Source organism: Charadrius vociferus, unplaced genomic scaffold (genome assembly GCF_000708025.1).
Source record: "Charadrius vociferus isolate BGI_N301 unplaced genomic scaffold, ASM70802v2 scaffold162, whole genome shotgun sequence".
Classification (NCBI taxonomy): Eukaryota; Metazoa; Chordata; class Aves; order Charadriiformes; family Charadriidae; genus Charadrius; species Charadrius vociferus.
In genome coordinates this window covers 702,131-723,705 of record NW_009647236.1, presented here as the reverse complement: position 1 = coordinate 723,705, position 21,575 = coordinate 702,131, and the positions used below count along the sequence as shown (strand labels likewise).

Here is a 21,575-nt window from a genome sequence, read left to right as displayed (position 1 = left end):
AATTGACTGGAACTCTAATATACAGTGGCATCAATTTTTCTTCTGCGCTACATTATTAAACCAAAAAGATTCTTAAAAGCAAGAAGAAAACATAAAAGCTGCAAAGCACTTTGACAGTTTGTGTTATCAACCAGCTTCCACTCCCAAATAACACAGATACCACAGTAATTAAAAAATCCAGAGTTATTAATCTAAGTAACTATGCATTCTCTGACTATATTTGCTGTATACATACATGCATACACACACACATAAAATCTTAAGTATCCTGAACGGTTTCCATTGAAAGTACATCTAAATATACCTTACCTTAAAATTCTCTATCAGATATTGTTAAGTTAATCCCTAACTACTGAAATTCTGTAGGACACAAAAAAGGTCCCAGAGCCATGAAAACAAAATAAAAATAATGGGCCAGTTCCTTTAATAAGATAACAGTACAGACTACCCATGGGAAATGCAGCGGTCACACAAAGGAGATTTTTTCAACAAAGCCATTAGGTCCCTGGGAAACCTAGCTAGGTAGAAGCTTTGCCAATTGGCACAGGGTAAACGAATTATGGGTAGGACAAGCTTGCCTTTGACTAAGAAGAGAGTGTTAGATTTGGATTAGCTGGACAATAAATATCATGACAGGTTTATGATAACTTGTTAAGATTTAAGTGCACATAGTCTGGACAAAAAGGTAATTTTGGTAGTGGGTATCTTAGTAAGATCCTAGGAATTTTAAGTTATGATAAAACTGTAGCCGTGGTAATGCGACAGTAATTAGCAAATCCAGAGGTAATGAAAACACAACTGCACCTAAATTTAATGAACAGAATAAATACCACAAATGCGGTGTAGGTGAGTAACCACATACAGCTTAAATGTATTACATACATGAATTACAGGATGAACAACATGCTCAGAGGATGTGTCTCTGGGTTGTTTTTTTCATCCTGCCAGGTGAAACTTTTGACATCTTTCAACCATGTACTTTTGCCAGAGCTGAGAGTACAGAAGAGAAATTGCCTGTAAACATTGTTTTGTGAATTTTGATTTTAGCAATAAAGAACATTCACTCATCTCGTATTTGTGTTCTGATGTGACCTACAATTTCCCCTGAAAACTTTGACTGTTCAGTGTGATAAATCTAAGAGAAGATGGCTATCCACTTGGTTCTACATTACCTGACAGTCATTCAAGACTTGGGGGAAACTCCTTCCCAAGACGCCACTGAGAACATAAAGCCAACAATTGCAACCTAGTAAACAGTACCCAAAAAAAAAAAAAATAGAAACTAAGCTGTTCTAAGATCCCTTATTGAACATTTCGGGTAAGAGGGGAAGTCAAGATTAGCATCAGACTAGACAAACAGGAAGACTCTGGCTTTCTAGGCATAAAACTCCATTAAAAGCAAATAAGGCTCTATTATATTCCTAGGTTTTGTTCAGCGATATTGAACAGCTTTACCTATTTCACCTTGGGAACATGACAGTTTTGATGAACGCAAAAATAATTGAATTGGATTGCTTCAGGTTTTGATTTTTCTTAATTTTTTTTTTCTGCTTTGATGGAAATTTAAAAAATCAAAACCTGAGACAATTCAACACTACAATGTTGGGAGGGGAGGAGGAAATCAAACCAACAGCATTTATATTCTGTCAGCTGAATTTCATATCCACATAAGGCATTTTTTCCAGCTGGAGTTGCTGTCCTCCAGTCTCCCCCCTACTCTGTGAAAGAGTAGCAGCTGGTAATGTCGCTTTATGTTCTCATCCAAAAGACTCTGCAGAGTGGAAAAAAATGGTACACTCATGAAGCTCATCAGCATAAAATCAACTGCTTACTGTGCAAAATAGAGTCACATCAGAACTGTCAAAAAAGGGTACTAATTATTGTAATTTAAAGAGGGAGAAAAAAAAGAAACTTCAAGGAATAATGTAATTTTACACCTGCCAACTACACTAAAATAACAAAGTCTGGAAAATTTCAAAATACAGCACGCAGCTGCCCTTTTCTTTAACACATAGGGATAGCTCACAAAGATATAGGTCGCAAAATGCTCTGTTGCTATGCTACTCTGGCAAAAATAGAAAGTTAAATGTAAGAACAGTCTGCTTACACAGGGTTCCAGCACGCACCAATCAAACCATCAGTAGGGCAAACTCCACTTCCTGCTTCTGTTGAATTTCTTATTTTCTACTGTGTTTATAGTTGGATAATACATTTTTTTCCAAATCTCATCCATGAAGATAAATTTCCATTGCAAATTAAAATAACAGGAAGGATTATTTTGTTGAACATTAATCAGTGCCACTGTAGACACAAGGACGCTATACTATCTGTGAACTACTGTTCCTATTTCCCTGTTTCTCTGTCGCATTACTACTTTCAAGATCCATAAAAGTTATGGTTAAGTTTAGTGAAAGTTTAATAAATCCAAATCAGAACTTCAAACGACCAAAGAAGTTTGTCAAATTATGGTTGTGGACTTTAAATGTATTTCTTACATTTTAGGCCTGTCCAGCGACAGTTTAGTGCCAATTTTCTCACTGAAACTGTAAATGCTTTAGTAAACTGACCACAGATCACAGAATTAAGGCAAATGAACAACACAGTCTTAGAAGCTAACAAATTCAAACGAGCCCATTCTGGAAGTAACTGACATGTAAACACCAAAGTAAGTGTCACGCAGTGAAAAGAATCCCCCGGGAATTACAATTTTTACTCCATTAATACCAAACAAATTCATCTTGATTAACTTAATCATACTGAATACCAAAGGAATTCATCATGATTAGTCACTAATTGCGAAGCACTGCCCTGGATTTAATCAGGTTAACACCATTCTTAGAGAATGTTAATAAAGCCTTTGCTTACCCTCTGTGTCTACTCCTTTCCTGCCAGCCCTTCCAGCCATCTGCTTGTAAGTGAGAATGTCCAGCAGTTTGCCACCAAACATGGGAGTTCGTATAATTACTCGGCGTGCAGGCAAATTCACTCCAGATGAGAGCGTGGAGGTTGCTGCTAGAACTCTAATCAAGCCCTGGCGAAAGGCTCCTTCAATGATGTCCCGTTCATCAAAAGTAAGACCTGAGGAGAGGTGACTTTTAGCAAACCTAGTAATGGTGAGACTGCATTTAAGAGCTAATAATATTACTGTCAAGCAAGAGGAAGAACACACAAACTTAATGAACATTCATCTTTCAGCGTTAGAAATTAGACTTGCAACACTACCTCAGTTAACTTCTTTCGAACAACAAGTGAAGCAAAATTTTACCATTAATTTTTCATTATTCAGTTGACAGTAATAGTTATAAACTAGCTTTTCCAAGGTGCTTGTACACATTGTAGCAAGATGAACAACTATTTACTAGATATCTACAAGCACTGCAAGTAAATAAATAAACAAAATAAAAAGGAGAAAACTGGATGTAACGAACACAGCAGGGAACTCTGATTTAGTCAGCCATCCTGACCCTGAAATCCTTCTTCATTATTTCCATTCTAGGTTACAGGTCTATTATGTATCTTTCCACGTTTCCTTGAGGGCTTCAGGCCAATTTTATTCTTGAGAAAGAAATCCACACTCTATAAGAATTTGGAATTATCCTCCCTACACATTCAATGCCACAGCTACTGCTCCGTCTTCCAGCCAGTCCTTTCTCTCAGTGGATCAACAGGTGACATACACTATTACCTACTTAAGTAAGAAATAAAACATCTAGCCAGAAGCATTCGCAGTACATGCTCCTTTGATTTTTATTGTTATACTTCTTCTATTTACTCATCTATTTTAGTATTAAGTTGAGGAAAATTGCTCTGAAATACTCTAGCAGCTTTAGGGACAACTTGAAAGTGCTTGGGCTGCAGTCAGGTAATTGTTCAGGCACTTCACCAAAAAAAAGTTGTATTTTAAAAGTTGCTGTTATCCAATACAAAAGAGAGAAGATTTATCATAACAATTAGTGAATTAAAGTCTTTGACCACAATAAAAGAATTTCAAGTTTACCTCTAACTGTGAGATTCTTGAAGCATTTTAATTCAGTCATAAGCTAGAGAAGGCTTTAAAAAACAACTGTAAATTGCTGGTAACTACAGCAAATAGAAGCCATATGACTTGACCGTTACAGAATTCAAGACCAAGATATTCAGGAATACCTGCATGATGAAATGCCACTCCCCACGGCAAAGTGCGCTGGAGCACAGAGTCCAGGCCCGAGATAGAACGCTTTAGCTGATCCAGCACCTCATCAATCCCTTCTCTGTCCACAACAACTGGGGCAAGGGCTGAGTTTTTTGCAGAACCTTGAGAGAGAAAATATTTTTATAGTTTCTACTAAAATTAAATTTCCTTAAAGGCACTGTGCATACTACAGTCTTCTATTGACTACTTTTCTCTTACTCTCAGCCTGTTGCAAACTGTAGAATTCCCTGGCAATGATGTCTGCCAGCTTCTCACACCAATTCTTGGATGGACAGAAAAGCAGGACTGAATGGCCACCACAAACAGTCTCATAACACAGGCTCACAACATGGTCTTCATCTCCCTGAATTGAGAGAAAATATTTTCAATGCACTCTCACGCTGAATGGGGTTTGTAAATGCTGTCCTTCTTCTGTGTCACAGTAGGAATCTTCTACTTCAAGTCAGAAAGAGGAGCCAAGAAAGAAGATTGAGCACTGTTATCTTAGTTACTGTCTTGCGTTAGGAAGTCCAAGCCCTAATATTACCACATTGTTAAGGACAGCCCTACACCTACCCATGAAAAAAATGTAAGGCTTTGCATCTTGCTTTCATAAGTCTGTTTCTGAATGAAGGCCACACAAAAAAATCAGTGCAGCCTCCAAGTCTTGGGCAACAGCAGTGGGGAAGAACTAGGAAGAGCCCCAAGGGAAAACATCGCTCTACAGTAACTAAGGAAGACTTATCAACTAGGATGTTTGAACTAAAAGCATAAGATGCAGCAATCTGAGCATCCCCAACATGATGCACCCAGCAAGCACTGCTGACCAAAGACTGCAAGCATTCAGAGCACAGTGGAAGGCTTTTATGGATACTTAGATAGGTGTGCATGCAAAACCTCACTGTTTACAGCTTGCCTTTTTGGTTTTAAGATCCTAAAAGAGTTCCTGCAATTGATCTGTTTTGCTTGGCTGAGCCAGATTCTCTTACAGCAAGCAAGCCAAAGGAGGAAGAGAAAAAAGGTAGGCATGCAGTCAGAAATAAAAAGCACTAAAATGCAAATGAAAACAGGGGAGCAATGGCAGGTAAGCATTCAGCCAAATTCAGAAGTGCTGAGGTCATCAAGTTCACTTTTCTGGTCCAGTTTGAGGCACAGAACAGAATTCTGAAGGTCCAGTAATAGATTTCAAGCCCAAGAGGATCACTTGGTCTTATAAAATAAGCCAACTCCCTTAAACTGTTGAGTCATGAGCTTAGCTGAGCTCTTTTTCTCACTTAATTTAGTACCTGTCCAAAGCAACGACTTCAAAAAAACACTGAGAAAAGGAGATGTAACATCACCTTCTCAATATGGCCACATAAAAGCAAGCTTCTAGATATTCTTGTCACAAACCTTTCCTTTTGTTTCTAGGATCCTTTTTCTTTATTGTGCCACCATGCTACTGCTAACAGAATGTTTGCACACATGGGGAACTGGGTGTAAATATTACAAAATATTCCTGGCCTTCAGCCCATATTGTCTGACTACTACACTAGTATTACACAGAGCAGTTGAAAGGAGAGGGGATAGACATCACCCTTCAAAGACTCCACAGAAAAGGAACCTACAAGTAAGAAGTACAAATTTCCCATTTCTACCCATTTGGTTCTTCCAAATCATTATAGTACATTACCCTTTTCATATCCTTTTCAAGTGCGCAAAGGTACTAAATACTGAAAACAGATCCAGAAGAATCAGGATGGATATCTGCCTGACAAAATCACTGACAAAATTAGATCATTTAGCCATTTAATATAAGCAGGTTCAATACCAGATTGCAATGCAAATATATTCTCCCAATGATTAATGTAAATTCCTTGGCCTAACCAGGAAATACTTAGCTTCATTTATGAAAGTGAAGTAGATTCCAGGACACAAGATAGGGTAGTGGGTAAGGGGAGAATCAAACTCTTTATACCTGTCAAGCGCTTAGAAACAAGATAACTGCAAAGTCAACATTGTCTTCAAGTCAGATACAAGAAAATTCAAGAACTTCATGAGTGTGTTTTGGTTTGGTTTTTTGCTTAAATCAGTAGAAGACCAAAAAAAAACCAATTTTGTTCTCGGTTTGAGAAATCTACAAAATAAGCAATGAAGTCAGGAATGTCATCTATTAAAGAAAAATTAAAATCATTGCAGTAGCTGTCTTTTTAACTTTAGCTGTACAAAAGGTCCTATCCCAAGCCACTGGTCAGAGTTTTGTTACCTTCAGTTGAAGTTTGGGCTGGAATTCTCGCACTAAATTCATGGCAGAGTCATAAATGTTGCTGCCAATTTTCACCCACTCCTTGAGGGGCACAGGGCGAAAATCCGTACAGTATAGCTCTGCATCTAACCATGAGGCTAGGAGTCCCAAATTAGGTAGGGTAGCACTCATGCCTACTATCTGTATCGCACCAAAACCAGGACTGGTCATCTTTGCTTGTCTGGAAACAGTTAAAAGAAAATGAAAGTTAGTGACAACACAGGCTACTGTTCTGGGAAACAGAAAAACTAACTCTGTCTACTTCTTTACAGCGTCAAAAATGCAAAGCTATTTTTTTCAACTTCTTAACAAAGAAACAAGCCATGTTCTACTCTTAGCAAACACAATGTCAGGTTATGCACTGATAACAAGATAATTCAACTTTTTATCATTTTGAACCTAAACTTTAAGCTTCTTTAGGTAACAACAGCTATAAGCTGATCGCATATTTTGAGAAACTGAAAACAAATAAATAAGTCAACTGTTTCCTTTCCATTAACAAAACCACAGAAATACAGGAATGGTTCAGACTCCACTGCAGTCTTTCTAAGCTTAAATGCCTTAATTAAAACACTTCCATTTGTTTCAATTTCAGGAGAGATAATACTAGAGTAAGGTCTTTCCAGAGTTGGGAACCAAAGCCCATAGTTCAGCAAAGAAGAAAGCAGCTTCAGTTCTCAAAGTGCCAAATAGCAGCTTCCAAAAGGCAATGAGAAGTAATGGGCTCTTAACAGACTTGAAAACAGAAACCATTAATTTAGATACCCAAATGTATATTTTAATTGAGGCTTTTAAATCCACACAATAAGGGGGGGGTATGCTCCTAAGCCTACATTTGAAAACTACTCATTTGCATTGCACTGAGCCACAAATTGACACTTGAAAAAATGAAAAGGTCCAAGAAATCAATGTGAGCTCAGAAACAGCCTGAACCTTCTTAGAAGATCCTGGTAATCCTGCCAAAGACAAGATAGCCTAGGAAACAAGATTATCCAGAAGCTAGAGTAAAAAAGGCCATTCACTGATGAGGCAGAAATAAGGAAGATGTCGAGAGGCAGACTCTCCTTATCCAAGCTCTTCAAGCATTTGCTACTACAGCTCTGCCATCTAGGTTGCAGATTTTTCCCCCTACAGCAACTTTTGACCTTTCCCCCCCTAATGTAACTTTTGATCTCCAAGGATTAAAAAAATTCCAGCTCCACAACACACTCTTTGACTGGTGAGGAGAAAAATCTGCTGCAGAATTTTGGCTGGATCTGCAAAAACCTCACGGAGAAGCAAGGGCACCCACACTGGCAATGACCATCAGAGAACATTCTCTGGGTGCAAAGACACACAGTTTATACTTCAGTGGGACATCCAGCTAACCACTTAAAAATCTCTTAAAAGCACTGGTCATTCTGATAGTCGGTCAGGCTGGACAGTATTTAAAGAATTTGGTTAAAGGGGTTCCCATTAAATAACAGGGGGAAAAAAAGCACCACAGACTTGGGAGGACATTTGAGAGAAAATGTGGTCTTCAACTCCAGAAATCTCAAGAGGATTCCAAAACAAAAATAGCAGCCACCTCCTTCATGTCAGTAAGTGGCACAGGGAACCACTGTCAACTTGATCCTGACAGAGATGGAAAATCTGGGCCCTAGCACCTATATGGTGAAGGCCCAAGTACTGTGTCTTCCCACGAACACACCTTGATGCATCTGTCCCTTTTTCCCTAACAAATGTTTTCTCCTTCTGCTTCTTCAGTGCAATGGAGGAAAGCAGAGAATGGACCTGCACCTCTGCTGCAGTCACATTATAAGCCAAGGTAAAAGGAGTGGCTAACCCATTCGTGTTGCTCTCAAGTGTACTGCCTTCCAGGACTTATGGGGAGAGTATGAGAAAAAGTCAGAGGTGATTAGACCCAGAACACTGCCAGTAAATATAGACCCAGAACACTGCCAGTAAATACTGGCTAAAATGTCTGGTGGAGAGCAGTTCCCCCAGAACTATAACTAGGAGGTTCCTAGAGTTTGTTGAGGATAATTTCCTGACACAGTTGGTGAGGGAGCCAACTAGGGAAGGTGCCCTGCTGGATGTGTTGTTTGTGAACAGAGAAGGACTTGTGGGGGATGTGGTGGTTGGAGGCCATCTTGGGCATAGTGATCATGAAATGACAGAGTTTTTGATTCTTGGAGAAGCGAGGAGGGGGGTCAGCAAAACTGCTGCCCTGGACTTCCAGAGAGCAGACTTTGGTCTTTTCAGGAACTTGGTTAACATTGTCCTTTGGGAGGCAGTCCTGAAGGGCAAAGGAGTCCAGGAAGGCTGGACATTCTTTAAGAAGGAAGTGTTAAAGGCCATTTTAAGGAAGTCTTAAAGGAGCAGGCCATCCCCACATGCTGGAAAATGAGCTGTCAGGGAAAAAAATGGCCTGGCTGAACAGATAGCTATCGTCACAACTCGGGGAAAAAAGGAGAGTTTATGGTCTTTGGAAGAAAAGGCGAATCACTCATGAAGACTACAAAGATGTTGTGAGGCTATGTAGGAAGAAAATTAGAAAGGCCAAAGCCCAGCTAGAACTTAATCTGGCTTCTGATGTTAAGGAGAATAAAAAATGTTTCTATAAATACATGAGCAATAAAAGGAGGACTAAGGATAATCTCCATCCTTTATTACACAGGGAGGTAAACACAGTGACCAAAGATGACGAAAAGGCTGAGGTACTTAATGCCTTCTTTGCCTCCGTCTTTGGTAGTAGGACCAGTTGTTCCCTGAGTACCCAGCCCCCTGAGCTAGAAGACAGGGGTGGGGAGCAGAATGAAGCCCCCATAATCCACAGGGAAATAGCGAGTGACCTGCTACAGCACTTAGACAGACACAAGTCTATGGGGCCAGATGGGATCCACCCAAGGGTACTGAGGGAGCTGGCAGAAGTGCTCACCAAGCCACTTCCCATCATTTATCAGCAGTCCTGGCTAACCGGGGAGGTTCCAGTTCACTGGAGGTTAGCAAATGTGATGCCTATCTACAAGAACAGCCAGAAGGAGGATCTGGGGAACTACAGGCCTGTCAGTCTGACCTCAGTGCCAGAGAAGGCTATGGAACAGATCATTTTGAGTGCCGTTATATGGCACATGAAGGACAAACAGGTGCCAGGCCCAGTCAGCATGGGTTTATGAAAGCCGGGTCCTGCTTGACTAACCTGATCTCCTCCTATGATAAAGTGACCTGCTTAGTGGACGAGGGAAAGGCTATGAATGTCATCTACCTAGACTTTAGTAAAGCCTTTGACGCCATTTCCCACAGCATTCTCCTGAAGAAACTGACTGCTCACGGCTTGGATGGGCATATGCTTCACTGGGTAAAAAACTGGCTGGATGGCTGGGCCCAGAGTGGTGGTGAGTACCAGTTGGCAGCCGGTCACAAGTGGCGTTCCCCAAGGCTCAGTATTGGGGCTGGTTCTCTTTAATATCTTTATCAATGACCTGGACGAGGGGATCGAGTGCACCCTCAGTAAGTTTGCACATGACACCAAGTTGGACGGGAGTGTTGATCTGCTTGAGGGCAGGATGGCTCTACAGAGGGATCTCGACAGACTGGATTGATGGGCCGAGGCCAATGCTATGAGGTTCAACAAGGCCAAGTGCCAGGTCCTGCACTTGGGTCACAACAACCCCATGCAGCGCTACAGGCTTGGGGAAGAGTGCCTGGAAAGCTGCCTGGCAGAAAAGGACGTGGGGGTGCTGGTCGACAGCTGCCTGAATATGAGCCAGCAATGTGCCCAGGTGGCCAAGAAGGCCAATAGCATCCTGGCCTCTATCAGAAATAGGGTCGTGAGCAGGACAAGGGAAGCCATTGTCCCCTGATACTCGGCACTGGTGAGACCCCACCTCGAGGACTGTGTTCAGTTTTAGACCCCCACTACAAGAAAGACCTTGAGGTGCTGGAGCATGTCCAGAGAAGGGCAACAAAGCTGATGAGGGGTCTGGAGGACAAGTCTTATGAGGAATGACTGAGGGAACTGGGAATATTTAGGCCTGGAGCAAAGGAGGCTGAGGGGAGACCTTATCAGTCTCTAAAGCTACCTGAAAGGAGGTTGTAGTGAGGTGGGGTTGGTCTCTTCTCCCAAGTAACAACTGATAGGACAAGAGGAAATGGCCCCAAGTTGCACCAGGGCAGGTTTAGATTGGATATTAGGAAACAGTTCTTCACCAAAAGGGCTATCAAACCCTTGGGACAGGCTGCCCAGGGAAGTGGTGGAATCCCCACCCCTGGAGATATTTAAAAGATGGGTATACGTGGTGCTTAGGAACATGGTTTAGTGGTGGTTTTGGCAGGGTTAGGTTGATGTTTGGACTTGATGATCTTAAAGGTGTCTTCTAATCTAGACAATTCTATGATTCTAAATAAGTAGTCTGTGCTTAGCCCTGCACTGGTATGACTCACAGGACAGGAAGCAGCAGAGAAAACTGGCAAAATCTGGCTTTTGGTGCTAAGGGAACAGTTGATTTCAATTATTCTCTCAGCACCACCAAAAAAGATTAAGGTGATTGATGCACCATCTCCTCCATTTGCCTTTGTCTGTGTTTGGGCACTATGGAGCCACTAGATAGTTTGGTGTTAGGAATCTAGATACTGAATTCTTAAAAGCCTCTAAAGCTCTTCTGAAACATCAAATCTGTTCCCCAGTGTCCAATCAGTTGTGCTAAAAACAAGAAATCATGCAACCATTATGCTATCACATGTTATAAGCAAAACCACAGATCACCCTGAGCACTGCTAACAAAGCAGACTACTGGCACATCTTCTTAAGTCTTCTGATCAATTCACCATTGACAAGTTAACAGCATGAGAACTCTTCCACAGCACCCGAATGTTTCAGTAGGATAAAAACCCCATTCCATGAAACACTGAAAAACTAAGCAGGGCAAGTCCACTAGCAAAAATGTTAAAAGAAATCCAAAGTTTTTAAAAAAATTTAAATAGGTTAAAAAAGTAAATGAAAGCTTCAGCCTTATTTCTTTTCCTGAGAGAATAAATCCCATGGTAGCACACAAATTGAAAACCATGAGGAAAAGAGGTTTTGACTACAACAGCAGGCCCCTGAGAGATGGTATGATGAGACCTTAATAACCAAAATAGTCTAGGTCATCACTCTCATAAAAACCCTGAAGCTAACCCAAATTTCCAATCACCCAGAGGACAAAATATTTAGAGCCATCTATAATTTAGCATAAGAAGACAAACATCCTGGTCTACCCACCGTTTTGCCACCTTCTCTGTAACATATCTAACTTTGGTCAGAAGGAGTTCCAGCAGATATCCTCGATGAGAGTCTCCCAGCATGTGCAATTCATCCACAACCACCACTCCTGATAAAGAGAAGCACTCAGGTTATATCTGACAAAACTCCAAACTGAGAACAGATAGCCTTGATCCCTTCATATTCCATGTGATGAACCGAAATGTATATTTACAAATCCTGTTGTGCTTACCAACACCACCATGGCTTCCTTCTGTCACTGATTCTTCTAAAAGATACAAATCATGACCAATGTCACAACATTTCACACCCCTGATAACCTCACACACACACAATCAGCTTTTAAAAAAATAAAAATAAATAGGTTGAGTTGCTAGTCTGGCCACCACGCAAAACAGTATTGCAGCATCTATACTGTAACCTCTCTGCAAGTAAAACCCCCCAGGCTTCGGAGTATCTGGAAAGTAACATTCCAGCATCCAAATATGCTAGTCAAAAGCTTTGTTGACATCACTGTCTCTGTTGAAAACATCACTCCTTACTAATACAGTAATGTCGGAAAAAAAAACCTAGAGCAGATGAAATGACACAGGCACAGCCTGCAACCTATTATATCTTTTCTCACTAACGAAACCTGAATGAGCTCTACTATTTAGCTTTGGCTTTCTCATGAAAAAAATCCTTAACGTGACTGCTCTGTTGTCATCCTACCTCCTGCAAATGACTCTTTAATCTATTAGCCACCTCCATCAAATTTTTAAAATGTGTAGAAATACTGAAAAGAATAATGTCTAAAAAGCTTTCTGAATATCAGCAGCTGAAGACAACAGACCAGATTAGGGTCTCCCCTGAAGAGAAAACATTGAGCCACTACAACTCAGCCACCCAGTGCACCTCCTGCACACATCCCAACTAGCAGCAGTATGTACTCTTTCCGGTCAGCTGACAGTCAGAGGGGATATCAAAGAGGCTGAAGGAAGGTTAAGCAAAAAAAGCAGGGCACAAAGGACACCAGGCTTCATTAGTTCTGCTGCTGTGGAATTTTTTTCCTCTTTGGTGCAGCTATGTAATATCTTCCTGGTACAGCTAAAATAGCAGGAGCTTAAGGGCAAATGTGACCTTATATTATCTGTTTCAATGCTATTTTTCCTTCTCATTTTTTTTTCCTCTCCTTCCTACATATGTTCCTTCTCTCTCCGTCTGTTTTCTCCCCCCTTCTCGTTCAAGCCACTTTAGTTAGAAAAGAGCACTGCACTGCTTCATCAGCCTCTTTTACAAACTCCCACCCATCCTGCTCCTCTCTCTTCCTGTACTTCCTCTATTCTGTGCTCACTTATAAAATATGGTAATTCATTGGTCACCAAACACATATTTATTCAGCTACCAGAAAAAGCTTCTTCCTGCTTCCCCGTACAACAGTCTGTCTGAATTCTTCCAGCAGCTGAGACGGGACAGTGTGATCAGTACTTTAGCAAAGTAAAATTCATACAAGTTACCTTTCCAGTCTTTGTGCCAAGCAACAGCACATTTTGCTTCCTGAAACGAAGCATAGAACACTAGTGGTACCTACAGGCCAAACCACAAGGAACACCACTATTTGTTGTACGGGCCACTTGTTCTATACCTTCTGCTGCCACTCAGCTATAATACACTCAAATATTATATATACTCAAATATACAATATACTCAAACCCACACTAAACCTGTGTACTGTATTGCCCTGGCGGTCTGCAAGCTGGTGAGACCTGACTGTCACACAAGCACGGTGCTCTCCTCTACTCAGGCAGTACTAAGAAAACACCCACTGGGATAACACAGCAGCAGCAATCAGGTATTTTTTGCAAAGCTATCCTCATCTTAAAATGGAACTGCAGCCAAGGAGGACTACAGGTATCAGCATGCAATGGTATTTTCTACTCAACAACAAGCTCAGGAGTACAAGTGGGGACAGAATTTCATCACACTGCATTGCTACTCAGCCCCTCTTTCTCTCTGCAAATGAGGTGTGTCCCTAGAAGGCTGTTGAAAAAAACCTACTAAAAAGTACATGAGAGCTATCATTCATGTTTACTGTAGATTAACTAGGCTGCTTTAAATCCACATCCTGTTTAAAACTAAAAATTTCTGAATGACAGGCAGGGACTATTTGAATTTATTTTTTTGAAGTACAATTAAACTAGTAATTTTTTAATTTCAAGTTTAAATTAAGAAAATAAACAAGTATCACAACAGGACATCACAAATCTGTTCCCAGTTGACATGTTGAGAAAGCAGCAGATTCCTCTCTAATCCGCTTTCCTAAAAATTTCTTTAGCATCAGTGTCAAGAGGCTGAACAAGAGGAATATCATCTCCTGTGTACGTGGATGTTCAAAACTGACACGTTATATAATAATTAGCAACACAAAATTGCTTTTAACCGCTTCGTACAGCAAAGAGAACTCTACCAGGCAGAGGATTTGAGTTTCTCTCAACAATTTCCAAAGGCAACGTGAGCTATCAGCAGGGGGTTGACATCAACAAAAGGAACAGCTCAAGCTTGAGATGGAATTCAGCCAGAATTGCAGTCATCTTCCAATAACTCATCTCAAAAGATAAAACACCCTCGTTACGAACTAGTCTAAAGTTAGAATTAATCAGAAGACGAGGTACAATCTTGCAGTTTCAGACAAGCTTGCTGTAGGTGACAGTTAAACTGGCATTTTCAGCTCATGCTTGTATTTTCAGCTTTTATGAAAATTTATCTCCAAATAGAAAATTTGTCAATTTCTTAATTTAAAGATGATTTTTAAACTCAAATTTAATTTAAAAAATAATTTCAAATAAGTATACAAAGAAAAAAAAACACACCACAGTTTTACCCTTATTTCAGTTACATGCTGATATTGGGGCACAAGGCAAACCAAGGGTTGCAGCAGAGGTGTTTTCAAATGGTGAAAGAAAAACATAATTCTTTAAGGAGGTATCGGTGTTGAGGATACTTCAAACTCAAATCTTCTAATCACTTGGCTGGTTATACTTATATGAGTCTTCCCAGGTACAGTCATCTTAGAGAGCTCAACAAAATCTAAGGATGGAATGAAGGTAACAACCAAAGGGATTTGGCATATCTGCAGCTTCTGAAAGATGCGATCATTAAACAATACATTTTAGTATACTGAGTACACTTCCAAGGAACCCAAACCAACATAAACATAGACATCATGACCCCACCCTCTGCCTTATGCTGGCAGTCCAGCTTGTACAGCGTAGTGACCTTGGATCAAACTAACCCTGTTTAAAACAAACAAAAAATCCCTAAACTAAGTAGCCAGATATTGAAATAACTACTGCACGATCGCCAGTTGTCTTGCAAGGGAAGGGATGAAGATACACATTCAAGAATAGGGCTGGAATGCAGGAGCTTCAATTCACATGAGCCTGAAATCCTGCACAACCACAGTCGTCCACTCTCCTTCCAGCCCACAGTTAGTGGTGATGCATGGTGGCATGCGTGGTGACCCAGCCCCTGGAGATCCAGGTGTGAACGCGTTATCCCATGATCTCACACTCTGACAGAACTGGCAGGGCTTCATTTCCATTATTCTCTCTGGTGTTTAAAAAACTCTTCTGGTATACAATGCTGCAGAATATTATGACACCAGATGCACGTGGAACAGCAGTTTCATAGGTAGAGGTCTCAGAGCAGTTTGATACTCATGTAGCTTTCAAATTTTTATAATTTTAAAATAGCAACCAGCAATGTTACAGGCCAGAGTGAAGATGGGGGGGGATTAACTGTATAAAATATAATTAGGTATAGCTTTACTGAGTAGGCAAAGAAAGAAAAGAACAAATCACTAGGAAAACATGTCTCTCCAAGTACACACTGTAAACATAGGCCACCTTCAGGTTTTATATCTCCTCCCAAACACTAAATGAATACTACCACTACCTAGTGGCCATTGGGGCCAGAGTGACCCATAAGTCTATGTTACAAGGCTTTTGAGCAAACTACAAGAGAGAAATTAATGTCACAGCCCTCCTAATCACCATGCCTATCCACAGGAGCTCTACATATTCATTCCATTTATCTGGACCCAGATGAGCACCAAACACAGTTCTGCCTCTTCCGTGAGCTAAGTGAAGATAAACCACTGATGCCATATGTACATGATCTCTGTCCCAAAGAAACAAACACACATACATTCTTGAACTCAAACATATCCCAGACCTTTAATTCAATTTCATTAATTAGAAGACATTTTCTAGCTGTGGGAATCACTGCTTATTGCAGTTAATCACTGCCCATGGATTGTCATCCATGTTAGACAACCTAAAACTCGCAGATTCTACCTACTCATCCCAGCCGCTGAGCTGCATCAAATAGTCCCAACTGTCTTCCTAAATCCAAATCAGTGGTGCTCTAAAAGACGAAAAATTGCTCAATTTTGCTATATGGCATATCTGTCACATGCAGATCTGAGCAAATAGAAAGCATCCCATGATTTCAGGTGTACTCAGAGTATGTAATGAACTTCATCCCTGCAATGGTGAAGCTTTAGTATCTTACCCAGTGAGTCCATTTTGTTTTCTTCTATTAGTCTATTGACTAGACCATTGGCTTTCTCAATGGTGCAGACAGCAACATCCAAGGCAGAGAAACGTCCAGCAGGAGACATGCTTCCCATGTAGCCTTCAACTCTCACATCCACCTCCTGAAACAGGGCCTGTTTTTCAAGGATACAGAACGTCATGCCAAGGTTACAACTCTCAATGCCTGCTGGAATCACATAAAAACCTGCATCCTACAACCACAATTTCTAGTATTTACAATGCCAACTAATCAGATTAAAGCCATAGCTCAGCCAGTTAGTGATACTTTTTTTTTCCTACTGTCATTTTTTATTTCCAAAGCACAAACCACACAGCACTCATTGCAGGATAAAGCGTACAAAACTGAGTAAGAGATGGGGACCACTGTTTTGTATAAAAACATGTACTATAAAAAAGGTTAGAGAACACACAGTGCAACAGTTTACAAGCCCAGTGGGTTATGCACAAAGAAGCCTTGCTCCTGAGAAATCCTGGGCAAAAGCCAAATGTGGGACCCCAAACACAAAGATGTCACATCTCCCACTGAAAGTCAAGAAACAACGACTTCTTTTCTTCCACGGCTTATTACTGCAGTGCCAAAACTCTGGCATATTACACACTGCATTAAAAAAGGTACAAATGTTTGAAGCAGCGGGGTAGGATACCATACGATTTCAAGTATGTGCAGCTACAGCCAAACCTTAGGCCAGGAGTAGTAGAACACATCATTGATAATCCTCCAGCTTTACAAGATTAAAGCAAAAGCATGTCTCCATTATCAATCACTACAAAGTAGCTTTTGCAGTCAGTTTGCAGCATTTCCTAGCAATTTGCAAGGTTAAGATACCATCTCAGTTTATTAACACCCAAAATGTCTTAAACGTCAGAAACTACGACAAAAATGCCTGCTGGTTTTGTCTTTGTTTTTAGTAATTGTTGTCACTTTGACATATTAGCTAATGGATAATAGGTAATGTTTGATATGAAAGTCTTTCAAGAAAAAATATTTTTGTTCTAAAAAGACTGTTCTCACTATAATTTTGTTTTTAAATAGCTGGGGTGAGGAAGCCAAGACATAACCACATTCTGTCAGGATATATTTTTAGCAAACTCAAAGTGAAATCAAAAGCACAAAATTCTGGTGGAACACCCCAAGAAAAGCTAAAATATCCTTTTATCCTTTCAGATAATGTTGACACCTTCCCTTTGTAGTTTTTCAGACACAATCTCTAATTAGAAAATACCTTTAAAGTTTGTATATTATAAAATTTGCGAATAAACACAAGTAACAATGCTTTAAAAACCAAAGTTGAAATAAAATGTTTTAATCAACTCCTCAAAATTTTTCCAAGTTTCCCTTTTTGGCTAAAATTTTCATTTTTTTTTTTCTCTCCAACTTAGAACAAGAGAAATTTTTAAATTATCTACAAATCCTTTCTAAACAACTCTGCCAATTTTTTTTTCCTCAAATCCACGCAAAAAATTCTGTTTAAAAAATGTGATCCAACAACTACAACCCACAAATTTACCCTTCCTGAATGCTACTTACCTGCAAATAACATTTTTTCTCCTTGGCCACAGAGACAAAGGGCAGGATGAGAAGAGCTTTCTTACGAGTCTCAAGGACTCGCTTCAAAATAAGCAATTCTGCAACAAGAGTCTTTCCAGCAATGGTAGGAGCTGGGGAAAAAAAAAAAAAAGTTGTTTTTTTTTTTTTAAATTACTTGTAAAGTTTAAAAAAAAAAATCCAAAGAACAAGCATCACAAAGCTAGCATAGAAAGCAGTTACTGAAGAACTTGGGGCAAGACCCTTCAACTGATGCTCCTCTCCCAGAGCCACAACCACATTTGCAGTTAACCTCATAAAGGGTCAAGAATACTGCAAAGTATTTCTCTTCTGGCCTCTTCCATTATGCTACCAATACTTGTGTTCTCATCTCTGCTCCAGAAGCAAGAGCAGCTCAGAGATAAGCAAGGGGAAAAAACCCCAACTGAACAAAAAAACCCACTACAGTTTCTTGATTGGACAGGAGACGTCAGCCACCACCTTACTGACCTACCCCGTAACTCTATCAACCCCTCCTGGTTGACAAGCATTGCTGTTTGCCACCTGTCAACCACAGAAAACTGTAGTGGAAATGCCACCTACCAGGGGACAGCAATCATGCCCAAAGTCTTCTGGAATCAAGTAAATAAAACCAAGTAAATAAAAATCCAAGCCTAATCTAAGTTCTTCATCGTCCCCGTGCTACTCTGGGACCTTCTTCCCATAGAGAGCAGACACCCAAGTTGTCATTTCCCAAAGATTTCTAGTCCACCAGTCCTACTTCTTCTGCACCCTCCCCCATACACTACATGAAGAGAAACGATAAAGGGACTGAAAAAGTTAGACAGTAAACAAAAATTTCAAAAGTATTTATATCTAACATTGCTGTTATCATTCAGTTCCTGGCTGACATAGTCTGTAATAAAAGAGAGATAGTCATCATTAACTGACTCCTAATTATCAGCTTCTAAATTAACATTAACAGAGAAAATGGGGAAAAAAGCCTCTCCTCACATCTGGAAAAGAGTCCACCAAGCCAGGTCTGAAGTAAACCGATGGGACAGATCTTAATGGGGTCTCTCCAGAAATCAGAAGATCTTTACCTTTTTCTATCTCCCAGACCAGCACCCTTCAGCAACAACATGTTCTTGTAAATGGCACTGGGAAAGCTAGGAGGCACTGGTTTTGTCAGATGTTTGCATACCTGAGTAAACTAGGTTCTTTCCTTCCAGAACTTGTCCAAGCATTAGGCATTCTGCTTGCCATTCAAACATCTGTACTACTCCCAGACTGTGGTATTTCTCCAGAACTGCTTTGGGAAGACCCCAGCTTGCAAGGAGCAACTTGTCTGCTTGGTCTTCAGGAACATTTAACTGCTGATATTGCCCTTTGGGAGGAGAAAATAAAGAAATAAAAAAGTCAAGTAACATCCTTTAATTGGAGGTTATATACCTAAAGGTCAAACTTCTGTACAAGCTCCTGTATAAAGAGAAAAGATAACAAGAAACAATCTTCCCTATATTTTTCAACATTTACTATGGATGTTTCACCATTCTTCTTATCTCCTGATATAATTTTTTTCAATTTTTCCCCATTCAAATAATTTCTTCACCAAACTCTCGCTGATATTTGCTTTTGAGACACAGCAGCCATTATCAAATACATACTCAGAGAGTTGCAGCACTGATTAATATAACAGCATTACAGTGTATTTGCCGTTTCATCCTTATCCAGACTGTTTCCTTTTCAAATTATTGCTACAGAGACTTCAGTAATCCTCACAGATTACAGAACTACCCAGTTGGTTTTTTTCTTGCTTTATGCATGAATTAAAAGAACAGCACAAAGCAAACAAGCAGCTCAAGCTACTCTGCACAGTGTGTTACTCCAGTTTATCAACACTGATTAGTATCTTCACTACATTGTCAGTTCTTCTAGTTTAATTAAGTTCCTTGCTGCTTATTTCTCATCTTTATAAACCTAAGTAATTTTGTCCCAGCTACAGATACTGCCTCCTCCCTCCCCTCCTTCTCCCTTTTTCCAAATCATTAAGAAAAAACAAACTTTTTGTCCCTTTCCTCATGTGAGACAGAAAACAGGTTTCTGATCTGTAGTAATGCCTCCCCCATCACACGTGACTATACAGATGAAAAACAAGTAATTGTGTGTACTGACTCTGCCGTACCCATTCTTCTACTGGCACATTCAAAAAATTCTAAGAGAAATTCCCCACCATTGCTGACAACATAAGGGCAAGTTAGATCAGAAATACTAGCCTGCATAAGCAGCCAGTATTTTTACTCTCAACATACTAAAAATTTCAACTGCCTTCTTAAGGTTAATCCCAACCTAGCTGTCACTGATGCATGATCACTCCCTCGCAAATATATAAAAAAGCTGATAAAGCTTAGTTCTGAAAGCTTTGTTTCGCTTTGTACAATCAAAGTACTACATAAATACTAAACAAGAAGCTGAGCACCATCAGGAGAGAAGAGCAGCACACCACAAAGCAGAACAGGTTTCCCCAGGGGAATTTGGAGAAGACCAGATTTGTCTGTCTTAAAATGGGACTAATATGGCAGAATTAAGATTCGGAATTATGCAAAGAAAAAAAAAAAAACCCACAATTATATAATGGGGTTTTAAGCTTCTTTCCTAATGTTAAAACCAATGAACTACATGTAAAAGAATGAGTAAAGGATTACATGACTCTGCTGTTTGAAGAATATCTGTAGGTTAGCACTGAACATGAGTTTGAAAACTTGTGCCTTAGGGGTTCACAAAGGTGTACGTACAGAAGTACACCACTACACCAACCTCTATTTTACCTACTAGAGAAACATTAAGAAATAGTCAAAGTGAGGAAGATACACGTTGTTGGTTAAAAGCACTGGGCATTAGATTTCTCTGAAAGAAAACCCTTCCAGAATGTGGGGCCAGTTGGACACAGGAGTGCTGCTTACTGAATCGTCTTCGAGGAGTCGTCCTGTGGAAACGTGTACGTTGCCTTGCTCAGCTCCATTTGCAGGAGCTGACAAAATCGTACCTTGCAGAACATAATCACATCAGGGAGAAGATGCAACATGACAGCAGAAGAGGTTGAGAAATGTAAATGTTTTTAGAAGTTACAAAAAATTGCATAAGAGATAAAGTTACAAGACATTATTTAGATATCTTGATTTCAAATGTGTCTTGATGCTGCATACATCTTCATTTCTCTCTTGATCCAACAGTACAGTATGCTGGTAAAACGTACTGCATCTAGAAGCATCACTTTTAAGTGGTCCTGACTGGCGGCGGTACCACTTTATATGACATCTTGCCATAAGAAGTTTACATAACATCTTGTATATATAGGCAAGATGTCATATTAAAAAAAATAAAGACAAACCTAGTACACTTCTCTGCCTTTGCAGGTATCCGGGCACCAACCAGGACCACTTAAAGCAATGCCTCTAGATGCAATACATCTAATCAGCTTGCTGTATTCTTCAGTCAATTTAACAACATAGGTAATCCCTTCCTCACGCGCCAAAGAACACAGACTATACCGGTTGTTGTACTATGGTATCACCTAGAGGCCAAATCAAGAATAAAGCCCGCTCGTAAGCGACATACAATGAAAGGAACCCGATCTCAGAAGCGTGCGTAGAACATGGAGTTTCTTACCTTCCTCAGCTAAACAGCGCACAGGGCAGGAGACACCCTTCGATTCCTACTCGTACGCTCCCACCCTTGTTAACATCAACAACACGTAC

General features: G+C 40.2%; 1 protein-coding gene across 1 annotated transcript in view; it reads right to left on the bottom strand.

Moving 5' to 3' along the window:
* The window catches only part of POLQ (polymerase (DNA directed), theta), a 57,884-nt gene that overhangs the window by 35,539 nt on the left and 770 nt on the right, over window positions 1–21,575 (bottom strand). Inside the window, exons 2-9 of the mRNA XM_009879939.1 lie at window positions 19,022–19,204; window positions 17,821–17,951; window positions 16,249–16,405; window positions 11,698–11,806; window positions 6,417–6,636; window positions 4,391–4,535; window positions 4,147–4,293; window positions 2,866–3,078 (exon numbers count right to left, since the gene is read on the bottom strand). Of these exons, the coding sequence (XP_009878241.1) occupies window positions 2,866–3,078; window positions 4,147–4,293; window positions 4,391–4,535; window positions 6,417–6,636; window positions 11,698–11,806; window positions 16,249–16,405; window positions 17,821–17,951; window positions 19,022–19,204 (1,305 nt within the window). The remainder of the gene's footprint in view (window positions 1–2,865; window positions 3,079–4,146; window positions 4,294–4,390; window positions 4,536–6,416; window positions 6,637–11,697; window positions 11,807–16,248; window positions 16,406–17,820; window positions 17,952–19,021; window positions 19,205–21,575) is intronic.